General features: G+C 40.0%; 3 protein-coding genes across 3 annotated transcripts; 2 read left to right on the forward strand and 1 right to left on the reverse strand.

Moving 5' to 3' along the window:
* The first annotated feature begins 2,908 nt into the window (after positions 1-2,908).
* LOC135712575 (uncharacterized) lies at positions 2,909-4,878 on the forward strand. Its single transcript, XM_065235533.1, has 4 exons — positions 2,909-3,007; positions 3,068-4,293; positions 4,356-4,496; positions 4,564-4,878. The coding sequence occupies exons 2-4, from the start codon at positions 3,076-3,078 to the stop codon at positions 4,795-4,797; spliced, it is 1,593 nt and encodes a 530-aa protein (XP_065091605.1). The 5' UTR covers positions 2,909-3,007; positions 3,068-3,075; the 3' UTR covers positions 4,798-4,878.
* A 576-nt stretch (positions 4,879-5,454) lies between these two features.
* On the reverse strand, positions 5,455-7,680 carry LOC135712561 (uncharacterized). The gene is made up of 2 exons (XM_065235523.1): positions 7,303-7,680; positions 5,455-6,751 (listed from the first exon to the last, which is right to left on the reverse strand). Exons 1-2 carry the CDS (start codon positions 7,601-7,603, stop codon positions 5,478-5,480), a joined length of 1,575 nt encoding a protein of 524 aa, XP_065091595.1. The 5' UTR covers positions 7,604-7,680; the 3' UTR covers positions 5,455-5,477.
* Positions 7,681-13,693: 6,013 nt separating this feature from the next.
* atms (RNA polymerase II-associated factor 1-like protein antimeros) lies at positions 13,694-15,702 on the forward strand. The gene is made up of 2 exons (XM_065235527.1): positions 13,694-13,900; positions 13,981-15,702. The coding sequence occupies exons 1-2, from the start codon at positions 13,827-13,829 to the stop codon at positions 15,578-15,580; spliced, it is 1,674 nt and encodes a 557-aa protein (XP_065091599.1). The 5' UTR covers positions 13,694-13,826; the 3' UTR covers positions 15,581-15,702.
* The last annotated feature ends 2,386 nt before the right edge of the window (positions 15,703-18,088 follow it).

Here is an 18,088-nt window from a genome sequence, read left to right on the forward strand (position 1 = left end):
TGTTGTCTACTGTCAAACGCGTAGGATTGATATAGGGTTGCCAGGCCCCTGATAGCAACCTTTCTCCAGCGCTGCTATCATAGAGGTAACTCTAAGACAAGTAGGTCCCGAAGAACCCAAGTAACCAACAAGCCCGCTAATTCGCCTTTTTGCAATATAAGGATAATATGCGGCTAATATAAAGCTTAGCATGCCCTATGTTAGCCGTGTATAAGCCTTATATTGCAAAAAGGCGAATTAGCGGGCTTGTTGATTACTTGGGAAACGTGCTCAACTTTTTGGCTCACCTCTGGTACTATCTTCGGTCCCAAGCTTGTCGAATCACCCCTCGAAACATAGGTAAAACCAATAACCCCTCATTTTATCTGTCAAACTTTCATAGCGAATCAAAACAAACATTGCGTAGTACTAGAATTTCAACTAGAATAGGGTACGTTAATCGTTTGCTTGGGACCAATAGGCTACTAAGTGGTGAGCCAATTTAAAATCGTTAGTTTCGTATTGATTGTTGCTGCTATCGCGCTGCTAAATTTGGTAAATTGCGACACAACTCGGTTACTCAGATGTTGACATTTGATAAAAGGGTAAACTTTACCCATTTTAATAGAAATTAGATGACATGAGCGCTGCAATAGCTCTATCAAACATAACCTCACCCGACTACACAGAAAAAAAAGTTGTTGAATACAGGCTTCCAATTGCTCATTACAACTAAAATCTAGGGGAAGGACAGGTCCAAGTATCAGCATCAATATCGATGGTGGAAATATTAAATATTTTAATATGTGTGATATTTGCGAATCTTATACTTAGTCTGTTTTTTTTTTGTTATTGACTATTTTTGGTTTGAAATGTACATTTGACATTCGTTTAATAAAAAAAGGATTTCAAACCAGAGGCAAGTCATTCTTTGATGATCTTGCTGGCCATCGCCACCAAAATCCGCTCCTTGTTCTAAAAAATTCGGCATTATTTGTTAGCTGATCTCAGTGCACATAATCGGTCGCACTTCTGTCCCAGAAAATAGTCATTAATTTCCACGAATTCTTCATCGTCTGCGAACCAATGTGCTGTCTTCCGATGGAACGGGAATCGACTGACTATACGCCTCCCGTAAATGGAGTCCCAGAGTGATGGTTCCATGGTCGTATTACACTCGATTTGCAATGAGCCTGCAACTGGCAAAATTTGCTGCTGGGGGAACGTACAGTATCGTTTTTATCATGAAAAGTCGAAGTCGACATCGATCAGATCTATCGAAAACGAAAATCTAGGCAAAAATGAAAGGTGCAGCAAACATAAAAAACAACGGTGAAACGTCATTGAAGTTACACTGTTATTTTTTTTTACTTTGAAGCTGTCCGCTTGACAGTTAATATCATTAATATTTATACTTAAAATTATAATAATTACCAATTTGAGCAATTTTTACACCAAATATTACTTCAGATCAAGTTGTACTTCCCCTAGGCTAAAATGCTATTTTTCGTAATTATGAAACAATGAGATACTATAATGATAATTTTTATTTGTAAGATTCAAGAAGAGGTGGTAAAGTTTGTGTATGACATATAAACCTTGTCAATTTTGCTTTCAGAAGATCACAACTAGCGATTAGCTGTAACGATGATAAACGCGATGAGCGAGCAATTAGCTATCATAAAATCACTAGTGGTGACCTTCTGAAAGCAAAATTGACAAGATTTATATGCCATACACAAACTTTACCACCTCTTCTTGCATCTTTCAAATAAACATTATCATTATAGTATCTCATTGTTTCATAATTACGAAAAAATAGTATTTTAGCTGTAATGAGCAATTGCAAGCCTGGTTGAATATTACATCAAAACTGCTGCAACCAGGTCAATCCATCGGTTGTGTAATATAACGCTGTACGATGTACATCGATTTTGCGAACAAAATTACATCCATTGTTGTAATATTGTATCTGCTTTTTGATATTACATCATTATTTCATACATCAGCTTGAATTACATTGATCGATATTACATTTTTTTTGTTGTGTAGCTCCTCTAGCCTAGTATCAACAATCAATACGAAACTAACGATTTTAAATTGGTTCCCTACTTGACTAGCCTACACAGCAAAAAAAAGTTGTTGAATATTACATCGAAACTGCTGCAACCAGGTCAATCCATCGGTTGTGTAATATCACATTGTACGATGTACATCGATTTTGCGAACAAAATTACATCCATTGATGTAATATTGTATCTGCTTTTTGCTATTACATCATTTTTTCATACATCAGCTTGAATTACGTTGATCGATATTACATTTTTTTTTGCTGTGTATTGGTCCCAAGCAATCGATTAACGATTTACCTGCGCCATTTTTAACGTTAAGAAAATTTCGATTAGAACTATTTACCCAGAATCATGGTAGATTCTACTCGTCAGAACAAAATTAGTTTGCCCAGATTTTGACAGCTCCTTACTGGATACAAGAATGGGTGCCATTTACCCAGTCACTGGATGGATTCAGAATAGCGTGCGCAGCATTTTCTCTTGGCGGGACTCTTATTATAACATCGACTCATATAACATCGACTGTGCCTAAAAGCACGCAGCCAGTTTTGAGTAATTTTCATTTTCCAGAATTGGGCTTCATTTTGTCGTGTTTTTGCAGGCGTGTAAACATGAAAGTTGTCAGAAACTGAGGCTGTGGTCCATTTCGTGAATTTTCACTTAAATTTGACACTTCGAAACTAAATTATAATGTTCGAAAATCCCTCTGTTGTTGATCGGCCAATTTTCGAGAAGGTGTGTGTCAAAATTGATTCCTTGTCTGTCAGATATAAGTCTGCTGGAATAGCAGGTTAATTTGGAAATTTTCCATCTGTCAAGTTTAAGTGAAAATTCGCCAAATGGAACACAGCCTGAAAAACTCTCATCTGTGTAGATTTTAGAAAAAGTTTCAGGTCCACAACTCCTATTTAATTCCACTAGTTTGTTTAAGAAAAGGCTGCTAATAACTCTAGCAAGTAAGTATTTGTGTAATCAAATGTATTTTGTTAGGAAGTTCGTCAAATTATCTTCTTTAGACGCCATAATGTCATCACAGAAGCCGGTTGAAGAAAACATCGTTTCCACTGAACACAATGGCGAATCTACAGAGGAAAGCCCTGCTAACGGTGCTGAACTGGAACCACAGAAACTGCCGGAAGAGACTCCGTTAGAGCAGGGGAAAGAAGTTGCTACAGATGACGCTGAGCCCGAACAGTGTCAGAAGAATGATGTTCCACTAGATAAGAAGGAAGATGCGGAAGAAGAAGACGATCATGAATCGGTCCCGGAAGATTTGAACGATTTTGTTGTGCTGGATGAAGCGGAAATTACTGAATCAGAGGGCGATGATCCACCGCAGGAACATGATAATGATGATGAGGAGGATGAAGAATCGATGCAATGGGATTGCCCATTGGAGCGTCTGGCATCGAGAACGTATACCGATAAAGAGCTCCAACCAACGGAGCTGGATCCACGTTGCAAACCGAATTGGCCGCTAGCCGCGTACTGGCCGGTTTATGTTGGAAACTTCCGTTTGTTCAAGAAGTTCGATTCGGATTACAATTGTTCTCATGCGGTTCACAAGTATTTCGCTTCGAAGGGCTTACCAACTTTTATGGTCTATCGTTTGAAGGATTCGTTTTTCGAGGAATATCAGAAACGGGTTGGGTTTTACGATATGTTGGTATATTTTTGCAGCAAGAAGGATGCAACCAGAGCCATCAAATGGTGTCATCGTGATCTGTACTATGGGCACAGGTTGAACGTGTACTGCGGTCGTACAACGGCTATGTTTCCGACGTTTCCGAACAAGAAGTTCAAATCCTATCGGTTCAAGCACAGGAAAGCAGAAGATAAGCTCGAGACGGAGAGTAACTTGGAAAAATATTTGAGTTGCTATGGGAAAATCATTTGCATCAGCAAGCAGGATTTCGATAACGTCCTGGTGCAATTCACTCGAACACCGTGGCCTGTGAGATTCCCAAAGGATAATCGTGTGCAACTATTTACGATTACCAGACCTGTTCCCAAGCAGCGATTCGTTGAAGGGAACATCGAGCAGCAACTTACCAAGGAGATTGCCGAGAATCCCAGGTTTATGCGAACGCGACTGGTATACAAACTGTTGTTGTCTATCAAGCATGGAGTTATTCCGGAGATGCTGCGGCCGTGGGAGAAAGCGGAGGTGGAAGAAATTGTAATCGAACAACGCCGTCAAGAAAACTGGCGTCAGAGGAGTTCGTACAATCCTAACGTTAGAGTAAGTTTGAGTTTTGTAAGTGAGTGCAGTCCCCTTTTCTCATCTATCATTTTGACATTTAGGACACCTTCAAACGCAGACACGATGATTTCAACTATGGTTCGCCGTCGAAGAGCAGACGTCAGCTTATAAGAGAGGCAAAATCACTGGAGTATCAGTTGATGTGTATCAAGACCAAAATCAACGAAGGCAAGCCCGCTCCAGTGAGTTCTTCTTTTCGTAGTAACTAACTGCTTGAAAGCTACGGTTAAAGTTTCGTAAAATTTTCAGCCTAAATTGCCACCACAGCCCAAATTGCCTCCACAGAAGAATGTCGTCCCCAAGGTGGTGGTGCAGAACAAGGACTTGGAACCGGAACCGAAACCGAAACGGCAGAAAACCGAAACTCAACTTATTCGCCAGCGGATCAGAGGCGCCCGACGTACTCGGAACAGATTCCGCAAGGATGTGTTCGTGCGTCCGTCGGTTAATGCGGAGAAGAATAAACCGGAGGCGGATAATTGAATCATCAGGAATTTACATCATCTCCATTGTATTGAACTCAATCAGAATTTTCTTTTGTTGTTGGATTGCAATACCTAAATAAAAGACCACCATCATAAATGATAGAATGTAATTTGTGCATTTATTTGTTTCTGACGGAAAAACGTCCTTCCCCACAATAATATTCTGAATATGGTGTCCTTGGGTACTCCCGTAGCTGTTAACCATCCATTGGTGTTTGTGGATAGAGGGTGTCCTCTTTCCCCACTTACTGGGTTGTTCTTTGCAAGCAGGGATGCCGGATTTGACGATGGGTATTTGAAATTTAGGGCAAGGTTGCAAATACTCATTTCGCATAAAAACCTGTTAATTTCGCTTCATGAGAGTCGAAATCAGTGATTTTATAATTTCCAACTCATTCGCTCGGCGATAAAAAAAATCGTTGATTGTGACGCTCAGAATGAGAAATTGACAGATTTTGTGTTAAACAAATGCATCCACTTCTTGAACCTTACAAGCGAAACATGTGATCATAGTTCGATTTAAGTAAGGTTTTTAATTCGCAGCAGAAATTTAAAATTTTAATCAGACTTATTAGGAATTTCTTCGTTCGAAGAAACGGCTAATTTTGAGAGGACATGTGACCATTGAATCAATAAGATAGATAGTTGATTTATGAGCAAAGTTTATTTCAAAATTTATTAGCAGCAATTGTGAGTCCACATGTCAGTGGCAAGCTTTGTTTCTGAAAAGGCCGCCTTGCAGTGAACACATTTCCACTTTTTGGTGCTGCAAAGTCGATGCTCCTTGACGGTGATGTGAGAAAGTGGCGAATCGAACGTCGTGTTGCACTCCTGACACGTGTAAGTAATTGCCTTCTTCAGCTGTTCCGCGAATTTCAGGTACGGTTCCCCATCAGTAAACCCGGCTTCCGCATTGACGTAGCCAAGGATCGGTCGGAAGTAGCGATCAATTGTTTCGATGCTTGCCGTATTGGTATCGATTGCGCTTATCAGCTGGAGATTTAGTTCAGGGTTAATAACTTCCTTAACAAACATGTACATTTCCTCATCTCCGAGTTCCTGAGCGATGTCTTCGTTTATGATTCGGTAGTACTTGTAACTAGACAAAAAGCAACTGTACGTGATTTGAAGCTCCTTCATTTCATATTCTGACAAATCCTTTCTTGTTTGCTGAAGTAGGAATATCAATGTGGATCGTTGGCGTTGGCTCATCATGAATTCGTATGTTTCGAAAAGGTTTATCAAAATGTCCACATACTCCAACGTGACGTATTGACCAACCTTTGAAGATTTCAACCTGTAAGGCTTATCTACTTTTTGAAACCACTCCAGACCATTCGGTTTACCATCATTAGCTCTTGGAATGCTTCTTACATTAACGATGTACTTTTCCGAATTTAATGCCACTTCTCTCGATAACTCCAAGAAGGGAAGGGTCAAGTTCAATCGTATTCCAGGCAAAAAAGGTAGATCCTTAAAACTGTCATCTGAACTGGTGCCAGGAGCTTCATTCTTTGGAGGACGGTAAAAAGCATTTAGTTGATTCGATTCCAACTCGAAATATAATTGTTCCAATTCTTTGTGCCCGATTGGTAAATCCAAATTTCCATTGGCATCGTATTGAAGGAATGGTTGGACAGTTCTCAGCATCACTGCACCTTGCAGAGAACCTTTCATGACTTTTTTGTTAGCAATCTCAGCAATTTTATCTCGGTGGCTCTTCAATAACTGCACCAGCTGATATTTGGACTTTGGATCGTTTGAATTGAAGTACTCTTTGATTTTATCGATAACATAATCCGATATCTCATTCATCGTTGCCGGTTTGATATTCAATGGCACTTTAATCTTAAGATCTTGTTCAATCGCTGGAAGCAAATATCGATTGGGCTTTTCGATTTTTCCCATGGTTTTCATGATTTCAAACAGTCGATAAATGTTCCTGGTTGCGTCTACAATATAATACCGTAACATTTATTAAAGGTTTAATTAGAATTCTATGCACTATCCTATCGTTATGTCATTCTTGGCATGTACAGCGTTTTGTAAATCAACTGCTTTTACTTGTTGATAAATTTTTGCCCAATTCAAGAACGAGCGTATTTTATGTTATGTACATAGGGTAAGTGTGCCAGTTTTTGGCCTATTTTAAATTTCAATACAAGGTTAGAACATAAACTGTACCATATAGGGGAAATGGATGTAATGTCGGCCTAAATACCCATCATTTGGGCCCATACATAATTCAGCAATCGACTAAATTTTTAATAGCGACCAAAAATATCCATGAAGCGTTCATCTAGATAAAATTGATAAATAGTTGACTTTTAGCGATGGGTCCAATCTTAGATCCATTTCCCCTATCAATAAACAATACAGATTTAGGCCCTGAGGCCAAAAACTGGCACACTTACCCTACTAGATAGGGTTGCAGCAAAAGCGAGTGGAAATTCGTTTCTGTGACAAGCATGGCCCTAAAAAAAAAACGGCAATAGATACTCACATTGATTCGGAATGTCCTTATGAGGCAAGATGTGATTTTTTAGCTTCAATCGGATTCCGCTCGATTTGTCCGAAGGCGCGTCCCCATCAAAGTCTCCGGGGATGTCGAAATGCCGCGTACAGCAATAGACTCGGCCCTTCTGAAGTGCGATGCCCATAGCATCGCACCATTCGGTTTTCCGTTCCGGGTTTTGAGGAACTTTCAAAAAGAAAAGATATGGACACGTTTTCGAGTTGGCAACGCATCCATCGACAACGCAAGTTTTAATAGCATTTTTATCTTGACTTTTATCACCATTCATTTTAATTGTACTTTTGATCCTGAATTTATTGTTTGTGGAATATTAATAAACTGCCAGGACAACGACAAACAAAATGAGAGCAGCCGGCAACGCTGGCTGCGTCCTGACGTAATCAACAGAATTAGGGATGTGTGAGAGCTTCACGATTCATCGATCTTATCGATTAATATAAAAAAAAAGTCGATGGATTACCCCTAATATACACTGATAAATTAAACTATTCTCATTTTGATTAAAATTTAATCTATTTGACATTAAACTAAGTTCAACGGTTCAACCATAGAGGTAACTCTAAGACCACTGGGTCCCGAAGAAAATCATTATTATTTTTGGCTCACTCAGTACCAGAACAACGGTCCCAAGCAGTCCCAAGCTATTTCACTCACCCCTGCATGTTCTGCATGAATCCACACACCCCTGATGTTATCTGTCAAACTTTCATAGCGAATCAAAACAAACATAGTGTAGTATTAGAATTTCAACTAGAATAGGGTACGTTAATCGTTTGCTTGGGACCAATAGGCTACTAAAGTGGTGAGCCAATTTAAAATCGTTAGTTTCGTATTGATTGTTGGTTCAACCATATCGGATGATTAAAAATTAATAATTTCTTGTTAAAAAAACATCTGATATTAAACACTGTTTAATCATGGTTGATTCAACTGAAAGTTATCGTGTTTGAATAAATTGTAATCAATTTTGATTCTATTTTAATCATTTTAGGATGAACTTCAATCTTTCCTGATTATATATTAATATTTTAAAAGAATAATATCAACCGGTGGAAACTAACGATTTAAAATAGGTTCGCTACTTGACCAATAGCCTGGTCCCAAGTACATCTATAAGCGTACCCCATTCTAGTCGAAATTCTTGTACTACACTATGTTTGTTTTGATTCGCTAGGCAGTAGTCATGATAGAATAACTTCGAAATAATAACTTGTGATAAAAATTTGTCTTTTTAGTATTTTCAGGAATAATAATAAATAATAAGATTCGTTTGAATTGGTCACGTCGCGTCTACGAATCGCGTCTACCCTGCCCGTGGCCTAAGACCAGAAGGTCCCGAAGAAACGGGCTCAAATTTTTTTCTCAGCTCTGGTACTATCTTCGGTCCCAAGCCAATCGATGCACCCCTCGAGACATTGGAAAATCCACGAACCCCTCATTTTATTTGTCAAACTTTCATAGCGAATCAAAACAAACATAGTGTAGTGCTAAAATTTCGACTAGAATGGGATACGTTAATCGATTTACTTGGGACCAATAGGCTAGTCAAGTAGTGAGCCAATTTATAATATTTGTTCCCACCGGTTGGTAAAGCAGTAAGCCAATTTAAAATCGTTAGTTTCCACCGGTTGGTATTACTCAGATTGGGTTTTTCCGCTGCCGCTGCCATTCCATTTCCGCTACACAGAAAAAAAAGTTGTTGAATATTACATCCAAACTGCTGCAACCAGGTCAATCCATCGGTTGTGTAATATAACGTTGTACGATGTACATCGATTTTGCAAACAAAATTACATCCATTGATGTAATATTGTATCTGCTTTTTGCTATTACATCATTATTTCATACATCAGTTTGAAGTACATTGATCGATATTACATTTTTTTTGCTGTGTATACTCACTTTAGCTTCAGCAAAAAAAAATAGTTTGTTATTGTTAAGGCCGACGCACAATGGATAAGTTTTCAGGTTTTTTGACAGTTATCCCATGCATTATCAGTCAAAAACCCCGGAAACTTATACATTGTGCGCCAGCCTTTATCCTCACTTCGGATCATCACTACTCGTGCGCACATAATGGACTATATTCTGTTTTGAACTGACCGTTTGAGCCAAGTCCTTTGTTACGTTTTTTTTTCTTCATCCAATGAATACCCGAGTGAATACCCTCACGGAGAAAAAAAATACTTCCCAAAATTTGAGTTGTTTTTACTTCGTTTTGAGTTGAGAGCCTCTCACTTGCACTCGTTTATTGGTGTCAAAAAAGGAACAAGACCCAACGATATAGTCGAGGATATAGTTCAGCCCAATAATTTACTTTTGCTATCTTTGTCTCTCCCACTTTATTTCTTATAAGTCATCGCACTCTCATACGCTCTTACGTCACACCCCACAAACGAGACGAACAACCCGAAACAAATACCTCTCTCGGGTTTCTATGTTCCGTTTTGCTTCGTATTTTCCGCCACACGAATTCTCTGTTGCATCGCATGTTCCCGTTTTTACTTAATAGAGCAGTGCAATCATCGATAGAAGTACAACATGTACTGAACAACATTGTAACTTTATTTTCGCTTCATTAACTGTGTGATCGAGCACTCAGCGGCTCGATATGTTCATTAATATTCTGGATTGTGAACACCAATAAAACAAGCATTTTTTTAACGAGTTCATCCCATCTACTACAGTGACGTCAAGAGGTAGGTCAATCCACACACTAATCTTGGATCATCTTTTTTGTCGGTGTGCCGATTGTGCCGGTCATAGAGCAAACTTCGATTTTTTGTAAAATAACCATCCCGGCAACCCGGTATTTCTGACACCTTGAATGTTTTGGTTTGAATCGCAAGAGTAAATTGGATTGAGGATGACGGGGGAGGTGGCGGGTGTGCAAAATTTTGGTGTTTTGTGTTATTAGTATAATAAAGGTCCTGTGTTTTAGGGTTTTATAATGCCCTCAAAGGCAGACCATAAACCTAGCCTAGAAAGAGCTGGAACCGGTGGGAAACATTGTTGGAGACCGACTGTAGAGAATGATGAGTATGGCTTCTGTAGTTTGTTGTGTGAGTTGCAGCATTATTTGAATTAAGGGTACTAATGGGGTCTGATTAATTGCCTCTTTCTCTTGAGCTCACTCTAGAACCTACATTTCGTATTTAGGTCCAAATGGTGAGCTTGCTGTCGCGCACAAGAATTTCAAGGACCGAAAAGTTATTATAGAAGCCATTCATATTCCATTGGATTCCATTGGGGCTTCCGAAAGTCGGGTGTCGCGTGATAAGTGATGAATAATCATCTCTTGGCAAAATGTTGGCCAGAGGCGATTGGCTCTGGGCAGTCGAAGATTGTGCTGGACAGGGGCTGGAATCTGCTCGCATACCGGAGGGAGGCATCAAATAGGAACTCACATGCAATGGGATAGCCTTCTTGCTGCGTGATCTGGCTGATATTGGCGTCGGTGCTTTCAGCTTAGATGCGTACCTCAGTACACAGAAAAAAAAGTTGTTGAATATTACATCCAAACTGCTGCAACCAGGTCAATCCATCGGTTGTGTAATATAACGTTGTACGATGTACATCGATTTTGCGAACAAAATTACATCCATTGATGTAATATTGTATCTGCTTTTTGCTATTACATCATTATTTCGTACATCAGCTTGAATTACATTGATCGATATTACATTTTTTTTTTGCTGTGTAGAGCTCCACCGGCAGAAGCCAGACCAGATATCGGAACCGCTAAGTAATGGGTACACACAAAGAAAAACCGTTGCTAAAATTAAAAATACCATTGGTAGAATTGAAAGTTTGCATTGGTTCTTTTTGGTAGAAAGCGGTTAGCTTTCAAAACAAAAATCAGCTAACTGTCAATTCAAAAGCTCCTCGCATGCTACTTTTAAAAGTTGAAACTTTCAAAACGAATTGTAGAACTGTCAAATGAAAAACATGATAGTATTATAATTAAAAGTGGATTATTTTTGTATCAAATCAAACTTTTGTCATGAAAGTTTGGTAAAGTTGTAATAACATGTGCCGTTTTGAATCTATAATAAAAATATTTTCAATTAAAATACAAGCATTTTCAACATTGCAATATTAATTTTCATTTTAAATTCTAATAAATATTTATTCAATCGGTAGTAACAAATGTTTCATAAATTAATAAAGGACTACAACTATATTTATTACTACTATCCACATGAATACAAATATATTAATTATGCTGGGTTTCGGAAGACATCATCCGCAGGTTTTCAGTGAGTAGAAAATCGTTGTCATCGTATTGCGATATCACAAAGTTGCAGGTGGATTTTTTCGGCTGACTGTTGATTCTTGGGTTGATTTGGATTTATTCATTGGTAGATATCATCGTCTGAAAAAAAATCTAAATAACTTCACACAATAACATTGATAATTAAATACTTACAATTTTAACTAATGATGTCACAATGGATTCCGTAACCGACAATCTCGCCGACAATAGTAAAAATATTGCCTGAAATATCCAGCGGATTTAATGTTGATTTTCAGTTTCATTCCACACAAGGAACATGATTTGCGACTTTTGACGTTAAGGTTAAATTTAGCGGCAAATGCTGCCAGTGCTGCCAAAAACGTTGCTATGACAAGGTATTTTTGACAGTTAAACAATTTTCATTTTAAAATATGCGCTTTTAAAAGTACAAGTCAAAAGTGAAAAATACACTTTCAAACCAAACCAAATACTTTTGTTTTAAAAACTTTCATGGTTAAAACTATCAAAGCTGGGAAACTTTTATTTTGAAAACGCATGATTTTTATTGATAAAATTTTTGTTTTTTGTGTGTAATGGTAATGGTGAACCGAGAAGTGAACTGCTGGTCTGAGTTCCTCTGGTATATCCAATTATAGGATGTTCCTGAATATACAGTCAATCAGCATGTAATTTGTATTTGTGTTTGTATTTCTATTTGTATTTAAAATAATCCATCTAACAATTTAGTCTTAATGAATAAAATTAAAGTTAATTTAACACAGACCTAATCCGATTTGCAAAACGTCCAGTTGGTTCATTGAACTCGAAAATCTCTTCGACAGCCGTAATCGCACGAATACACACGAATACATAATGTTAACTTCAATGACAGTTGTCCTGCAGTGCTCTTATTTTATTTACAACAATTCAATGCCTACGAGATTGTGCCGAAGGTGGGCCAAAGGTGTGCCGATGTATGTGCCCAAGTTGTACCAAATCTAATTTTGCACAATGTGCTGTGAGTGACTTACCCCTTGAGTGACGTCACTAATTGCTTGTATCGTACAGGGGTTTTACTCACACAACTTAACCGATTTCTTCACCTCGGTAATCCAGCTCATTGAGTGTACATCGGCTGAATATTTTTCACAGTTCAGTGGTACTGTTTACAGGCACTTAATCGTTTTTTCAAAAAAAAAAAAAATGTTTTAAAATTTCCGAATTTTTACTTGAAAATTGTCGAGGAACAGTGCGGTGAAAAAATGCTGCTCGTGGACAATGCAGAAATGCGGCTTACATCTCACTGCAGTCTGAAAAATTATTGAGAAAATCTCCCAAGAAAAAATCGACTAATAGTACGTTCAGACTACAGAGTTATAACATGTTATAGGGCTATCTTGATGGTGGTTTCTGTGTTGCAATTATTTGACAACCGTTATAACATGTTATAACTCTCCAGTCTGGACGGCGTTTAAGTCCACGTAAACAGTACACAGCAAAAAAAAAAAATGTAATATCGATCGATTAATTCAAGCTGATGTATGAAATCAGTGCTAACATTTGAAAACGGCGCAAAAGCCATTTGTAAACAAATGGTTTGTGGGCCCTTTACTCGCTACCCGAAGAACGCCCACGCAAACCAACAGCATCGTCAGGAAGGGGAAAATTTCCCCTACCCGATGTTGCTGTTGTGTCGCGTGGGTGTACTTCAAGTAGCGAGTGAAGGACCCACAAACCATTTGTTTACAAATGGCTTTTGTGCCGTTTTCAAATGTTAGCACTGAAATAATGATGTAATAGCAAAAAGCAGATACAATATTACATCAATGGATGTAATTTTGTTCGCAAAATCGATGTACATCGTACAACGTTATATTACACAACCGATGGATTGACCTGGTTGCAGCAGTTTGGATGTAATATTCAACAACTTTTTTTTTTTTAATATTGTATCTGCTTTTTGCTATTACATCATTATTATTCATACATCAGCTTGAATTACATTGATCGATATTACATTTTTTTTTGCTGTGTAGCATAAACATACCGTACGCAGCCATTTAGGTGAGTTGCCCTTTTCATCCAGCCCCTACTGTAGCAACGTCAAATGACGGACTTGCTCGGTCGCGGATGTAAAAACAAACGCAAGCAAAAATCGCCATCACGCGTCGTAAATAATTTTCCGTGAATTTCGCTTCCAATCCCGTGCAAATTTGGTGTAAATGTAACCGAGGTTGGTGAGAAACCGGGCACAATGGCACCAACTATCCAAAACGGCACAAATGCGGCCGACAAACGCGGCGCCGTGGCTCGTCCGCAGGAAAGAAGGTAAGTGGTTGTTAGTGCGGTGCAGAATTTAACTACTGGAGTTCAATTTTTTTTTTCTTTCGCCCATTTGCTTTCGCTAGGTCCGAGCTGATCAGCAGGGTAAAATACTGCAATACGCTGCCGGATATTCCGTTCGATCTGAAGTTTATAACGTATCCGTTCGAGAATGATCGTTTCATCCAGTACAAGCCGACGTCGCTGGAGCGGAACTATCGGTATGAAGTGTTGACCGAGCACGATCTGGGAGTAACGATTGACTTGATCAACCGGGATCTGTATCAAATCGATCACCTGGCTCAGTTGGATCCGGCCGATGAGAAGCTGCTGGAGGAAGACATCCATACGCCACAAGATTCGCTGCGTAGTAGTCGGCATGCCAAGTCGGTTTCGTGGTTGCGAAAGTCGGAATATATTTCGACGGAACAGACCCGCTTCCAGCCGCAAACGATGGAGAAGGTCGAAGCGAAGGTTGGTTTCAACGTGAAGAAGAGTTTGAGGGAAGAGACGCTCTACATGGACAGGGAAGCACAGATTAAGGCTATTGAGAATACGTTCGAAGACAATAAGAAGGACATCACCACTCACTACAGCAAGCCGGGAGTTACTGCGGTGGAGGTTCTACCGGTGTTTCCGGACTTTGCCAACTGGAAGTATCCTTGTGCTCAGGTTATTTTCGATTTCGATCCAGCCCCGGCAGGAAAGAACGTTCCGGCGCAGTTGGAGGAAATGTCTCAGGCTATGATCCGTGGTGTTATGGACGAAAGTGGTGAACAGTTTGTGGCATACTTCTTGCCCCAGGAGGAAACACTGGAGAAGAGACGTCGCGATTTGGTTAATGAGGTCCTCTACGAGGATGAAGAGGAGTACGAGTACAAGATGGCTCGCGAATACAACTGGAACGTCAAGAGTAAGGCTTCCAAGGGTTACGAGGAGAACTACTTTCTGGTTCTTCGTCAGGATGGAATGTACTACAATGAGCTGGAGACACGTGTACGGCTGAGCAAGCGTCGGCAGAAGGCAGGACAGCAGCCGAACAATACCAAACTGGTGGTCAAACATCGTCCGTTGAATGCTTCTGAACATCGTATGCAACGTTACCGCGAACGCCAGTTGGAACCACCAGGCGAAGAGGACGACGAAGATGTCGAGGAGGAAGAGGAAGAAGAGGAGGACATGGAAGAAGAGATTCAAGAAACTCAAGACGAAGACGAGAAAAAGGTCGAGGAAGGCGAAGAGGATAAGGACGAAGATGCAAGAAGCCGTTCCAGATCCCGTTCTCGCAGTGGATCCGAACGATCCCGTTCGGGCTCACGCTCACGGTCTGGATCGCGGTCCCGTTCCGTATCGCGTAGTCGGTCACGTTCGGGCAGCCGCCAGAGTCGCTCGCGGAGCCGCAGTCGCTCGAAATCCGGCAGCCGTAGTCGCAGTGGTTCCCGCTCGGCTGGATCAAGATCGCGATCGGGCTCGCGAAGCCGATCGGCGTCCAAGTCGCGTTCCCGTTCGAAATCAAAGTCTCGGTCCCGTTCCAGATCTGGATCCCGCTCGCAGTCAGCTGGGTCGAGATCGCGTTCCGGCTCAAGAAGCCGTTCAGGAACACCAGCTTCCAGCAAGGGAGGATCGCGTAGTCGCTCGGGAAGTCGTTCCGGAAGCGAACAACGGTCCGGAAGTGGTTCGGAATAAAGAAGAAGAAGAACCAATGAAAATGAACGTGTGCTTACGAAAGCAACAAGTAGTAGTTTCACTTTCTATCTTAATGTGACGTGTAATATTCATTACGGATATTGGTAATAAATTACTTTAAAGCAATATTTCTAAGATTTGCGGATGACAATAATTATACTTGATTCTTTCGGCAAAGGACACCATGGTGGGTGGTGGTGGTGCTGCAGTTTTATCATTCCCCCTTATTCTGCGAGTCACGTGACTCCATTTCAAGCTGAACTTGAATTGTATTAGGTCCTAACTGCCGCTATTCGCATAACATTCCCATGTCCTATGGATTTCCTATCTACATAGGACTGTTATGCGAATAGCGGCAGCTAAGTAACATTGATCGATTCTTTTCGTCGACTTTCTCTTTCGTTAATAACTTTAGCACATAACTGTTTCTTGTTGTGTTTGTCATATTAGGTGCTAGATAAAAGCTTCTTTTATCGATCTGTGTGCCGAAAATACCTGAGAATATATTTACATGGCCGTAGGAATACAAAGAGAAAGTTGACGAAGAGAATCTGTCCATGTTACTTAGGACCTAATGCAATGTTCAGCTTGATTTGATTTGCTTGTATTGGTACGATATGCGAAAGCGTGTTAGCAACACCTACACGGCGAATGAGAACGACCCAAATTTGAGTTTAGTTCACTCATAATCGCCAAAAGTGCAGGAACGCAGCGAGGAGTTAAATTTGTCTCATGGCTTCCTGTGGAAAACCTAAAAAATCTGCCGGAAAATGAGGAAATAAACGAAAATTTTATTCAGTCTCGGAGTAGTACCAATAGACTGAGTGAATCCAATCTTTACTTTTCTCAAATTCAGGATTTTTCCCTGGAAAAACATGAGGCAAATTTACTAATCGCTGAGTTCCTGCACTTTTGGCGATTATGAGTGAAGTAAACTCAAATTTGGGACGTTCTCATTCGCCGTGTAACTTTTATGAAGGTGTCAATCGCAAGGGGGGGGGGGGGGGAGGTGGCTGTCAAATACGAACAATCGTCGCCTACCTCGCATAACTGGTTCCAAACGTAAACAAGCCATAAGAAACCTACGAACCAGTTTCATACAAGATGATCAGTAGGCTGATTTGACAGCACATCCCCTCCCAGGTCAATCGTCGTATGCATGGTGGGTATATAAATGGTGATACAGCTTTGTCACTATATAGGCGAGGAGGTCGCGGGGGGGAAAAGTGCGGTTTTAGAGCAAATTGTAAACAAACTCGGTCGCTGTCCCATACAAAAATCCAACATGGCTGAATCATGAATTTGACACATTAGAACACCTATATGTAGTCACCTTGGTCGTATGTAACAAATTAGACAGAAGCGTAATAACTGTACATACGAAAACCTGGGGGGGGGAGGGGGGTACGTGCTGTCAAATCAGCCTACTGATCATTCTTGTATGAAACTGGTTCCAAACGTAAACAAGCGCTGTAGGTTTCTTATGGCTTGTTTACGTTTGGAACCAGTTATGCGAGGTAGGCGACGATTGTTCGTATTTGACAGCCACCTCCCCCCTTGACGAAAACAGAACACCTCGTTTCTTTAATTATTACTATTTCTATTATAGACAAAAATGTTACATACGACCCAATCTAATAGGACTTCAGTAGGCCACCACCTCGCTTTTCGTAAAAAATCTGCACGGCCAATCAGAACGACTCAGCGACTGAATTCAATTGACTCAGAGCATTTTCTTTCCATATGAAAATTAATCATATTTGGGAAAACTTGCAGGAACTCATAGCATGAGCAACTCAGTGCCAACATTTCAAAGGGGCGTAATTGCATTTGTAAACAATGGCTTTAGAAGTCGATTTCTCGTGAATGAAAGCTCACTCATGAAAATGAATGACACCAGCACGTAGAGGGATGTTTCCTGTACCAGCTAGTATTTGTAATCTAGAGGGGTGGGCTTTTATTTGCGAGAAATCGACGACTAAAGCTATTGTTTACAAAATCAATTACGCCCATTTGAAATGTTGGCACTAAACTGCAGGTTTTTGTCAAATATGAGTAAATTTCGTATGGAAAGAAAATGCTTTGGGTCAATTGAATTCAGGCACTGAGCGTTATGATTGGCCGTGTGCTCCAATATGAAGAAAATCGACTAGGATAAACTAACGTTTTTGCGAATTCGAGTGACTGAAACTCTATTTAAGTGGATTTACTCACAAAGTGAGTAAAATTGTCCTCGATTTTCCAGGAAAAACTTCTCGAATATTCACGACCCAAATTTGAGTTTAGTTCACTCATAATCGCCAAAAGTGCAGGGACTCAGCGATGAGTAAAATTTGTCCTAAAAAATCTGCCGGAAAATGAGGAAATTGACGAACATTTTATTCAGTCTCGGAGTAGTACCAATAGACTGAGTGAATCCAATCTTTACTTTTCTCAAATTCGGGAATTTTTCCCTGGAAAATCCTGGAAAAACCTGCGAAAACATGAGGCAAATTTACTCATAGCTTA

The sequence above is a fragment of the Ochlerotatus camptorhynchus genome, unplaced genomic scaffold, assembly GCF_037179485.1.
Source record: "Ochlerotatus camptorhynchus isolate MF236.1 unplaced genomic scaffold, CSIRO-AGI_Acam_v1.1 ptg000493l, whole genome shotgun sequence".
Lineage (NCBI taxonomy): Eukaryota > Metazoa > Arthropoda > Insecta > Diptera > Culicidae > Ochlerotatus > Ochlerotatus camptorhynchus.

Excerpts from the sequence above, each read along its gene's own strand:
- LOC135712575 (XM_065235533.1), top strand. The coding sequence starts at position 3,076 with ATGTCATCACAGAAGCCGGTTGAAGAAAACATCGTTTCCACTGAACAC. Across the intron at positions 4,294-4,355 it reads CGTACAATCCTAACGTTAGA|GACACCTTCAAACGCAGACA; the intron begins GTAAGTTTGAGT and ends TTTGACATTTAG. Across the intron at positions 4,497-4,563 it reads ACGAAGGCAAGCCCGCTCCA|CCTAAATTGCCACCACAGCC; the intron begins GTGAGTTCTTCT and ends TAAAATTTTCAG.
- LOC135712561 (XM_065235523.1), bottom strand. The coding sequence starts at position 7,603 with ATGAATGGTGATAAAAGTCAAGATAAAAATGCTATTAAAACTTGCGTT. Across the intron at positions 6,752-7,302 it reads TAAGGACATTCCGAATCAAT|ACGCAACCAGGAACATTTAT; the intron begins GTGAGTATCTAT and ends ATTATATTGTAG.
- atms (XM_065235527.1), top strand. The coding sequence starts at position 13,827 with ATGGCACCAACTATCCAAAACGGCACAAATGCGGCCGACAAACGCGGC. Across the intron at positions 13,901-13,980 it reads GCTCGTCCGCAGGAAAGAAG|GTCCGAGCTGATCAGCAGGG; the intron begins GTAAGTGGTTGT and ends TGCTTTCGCTAG.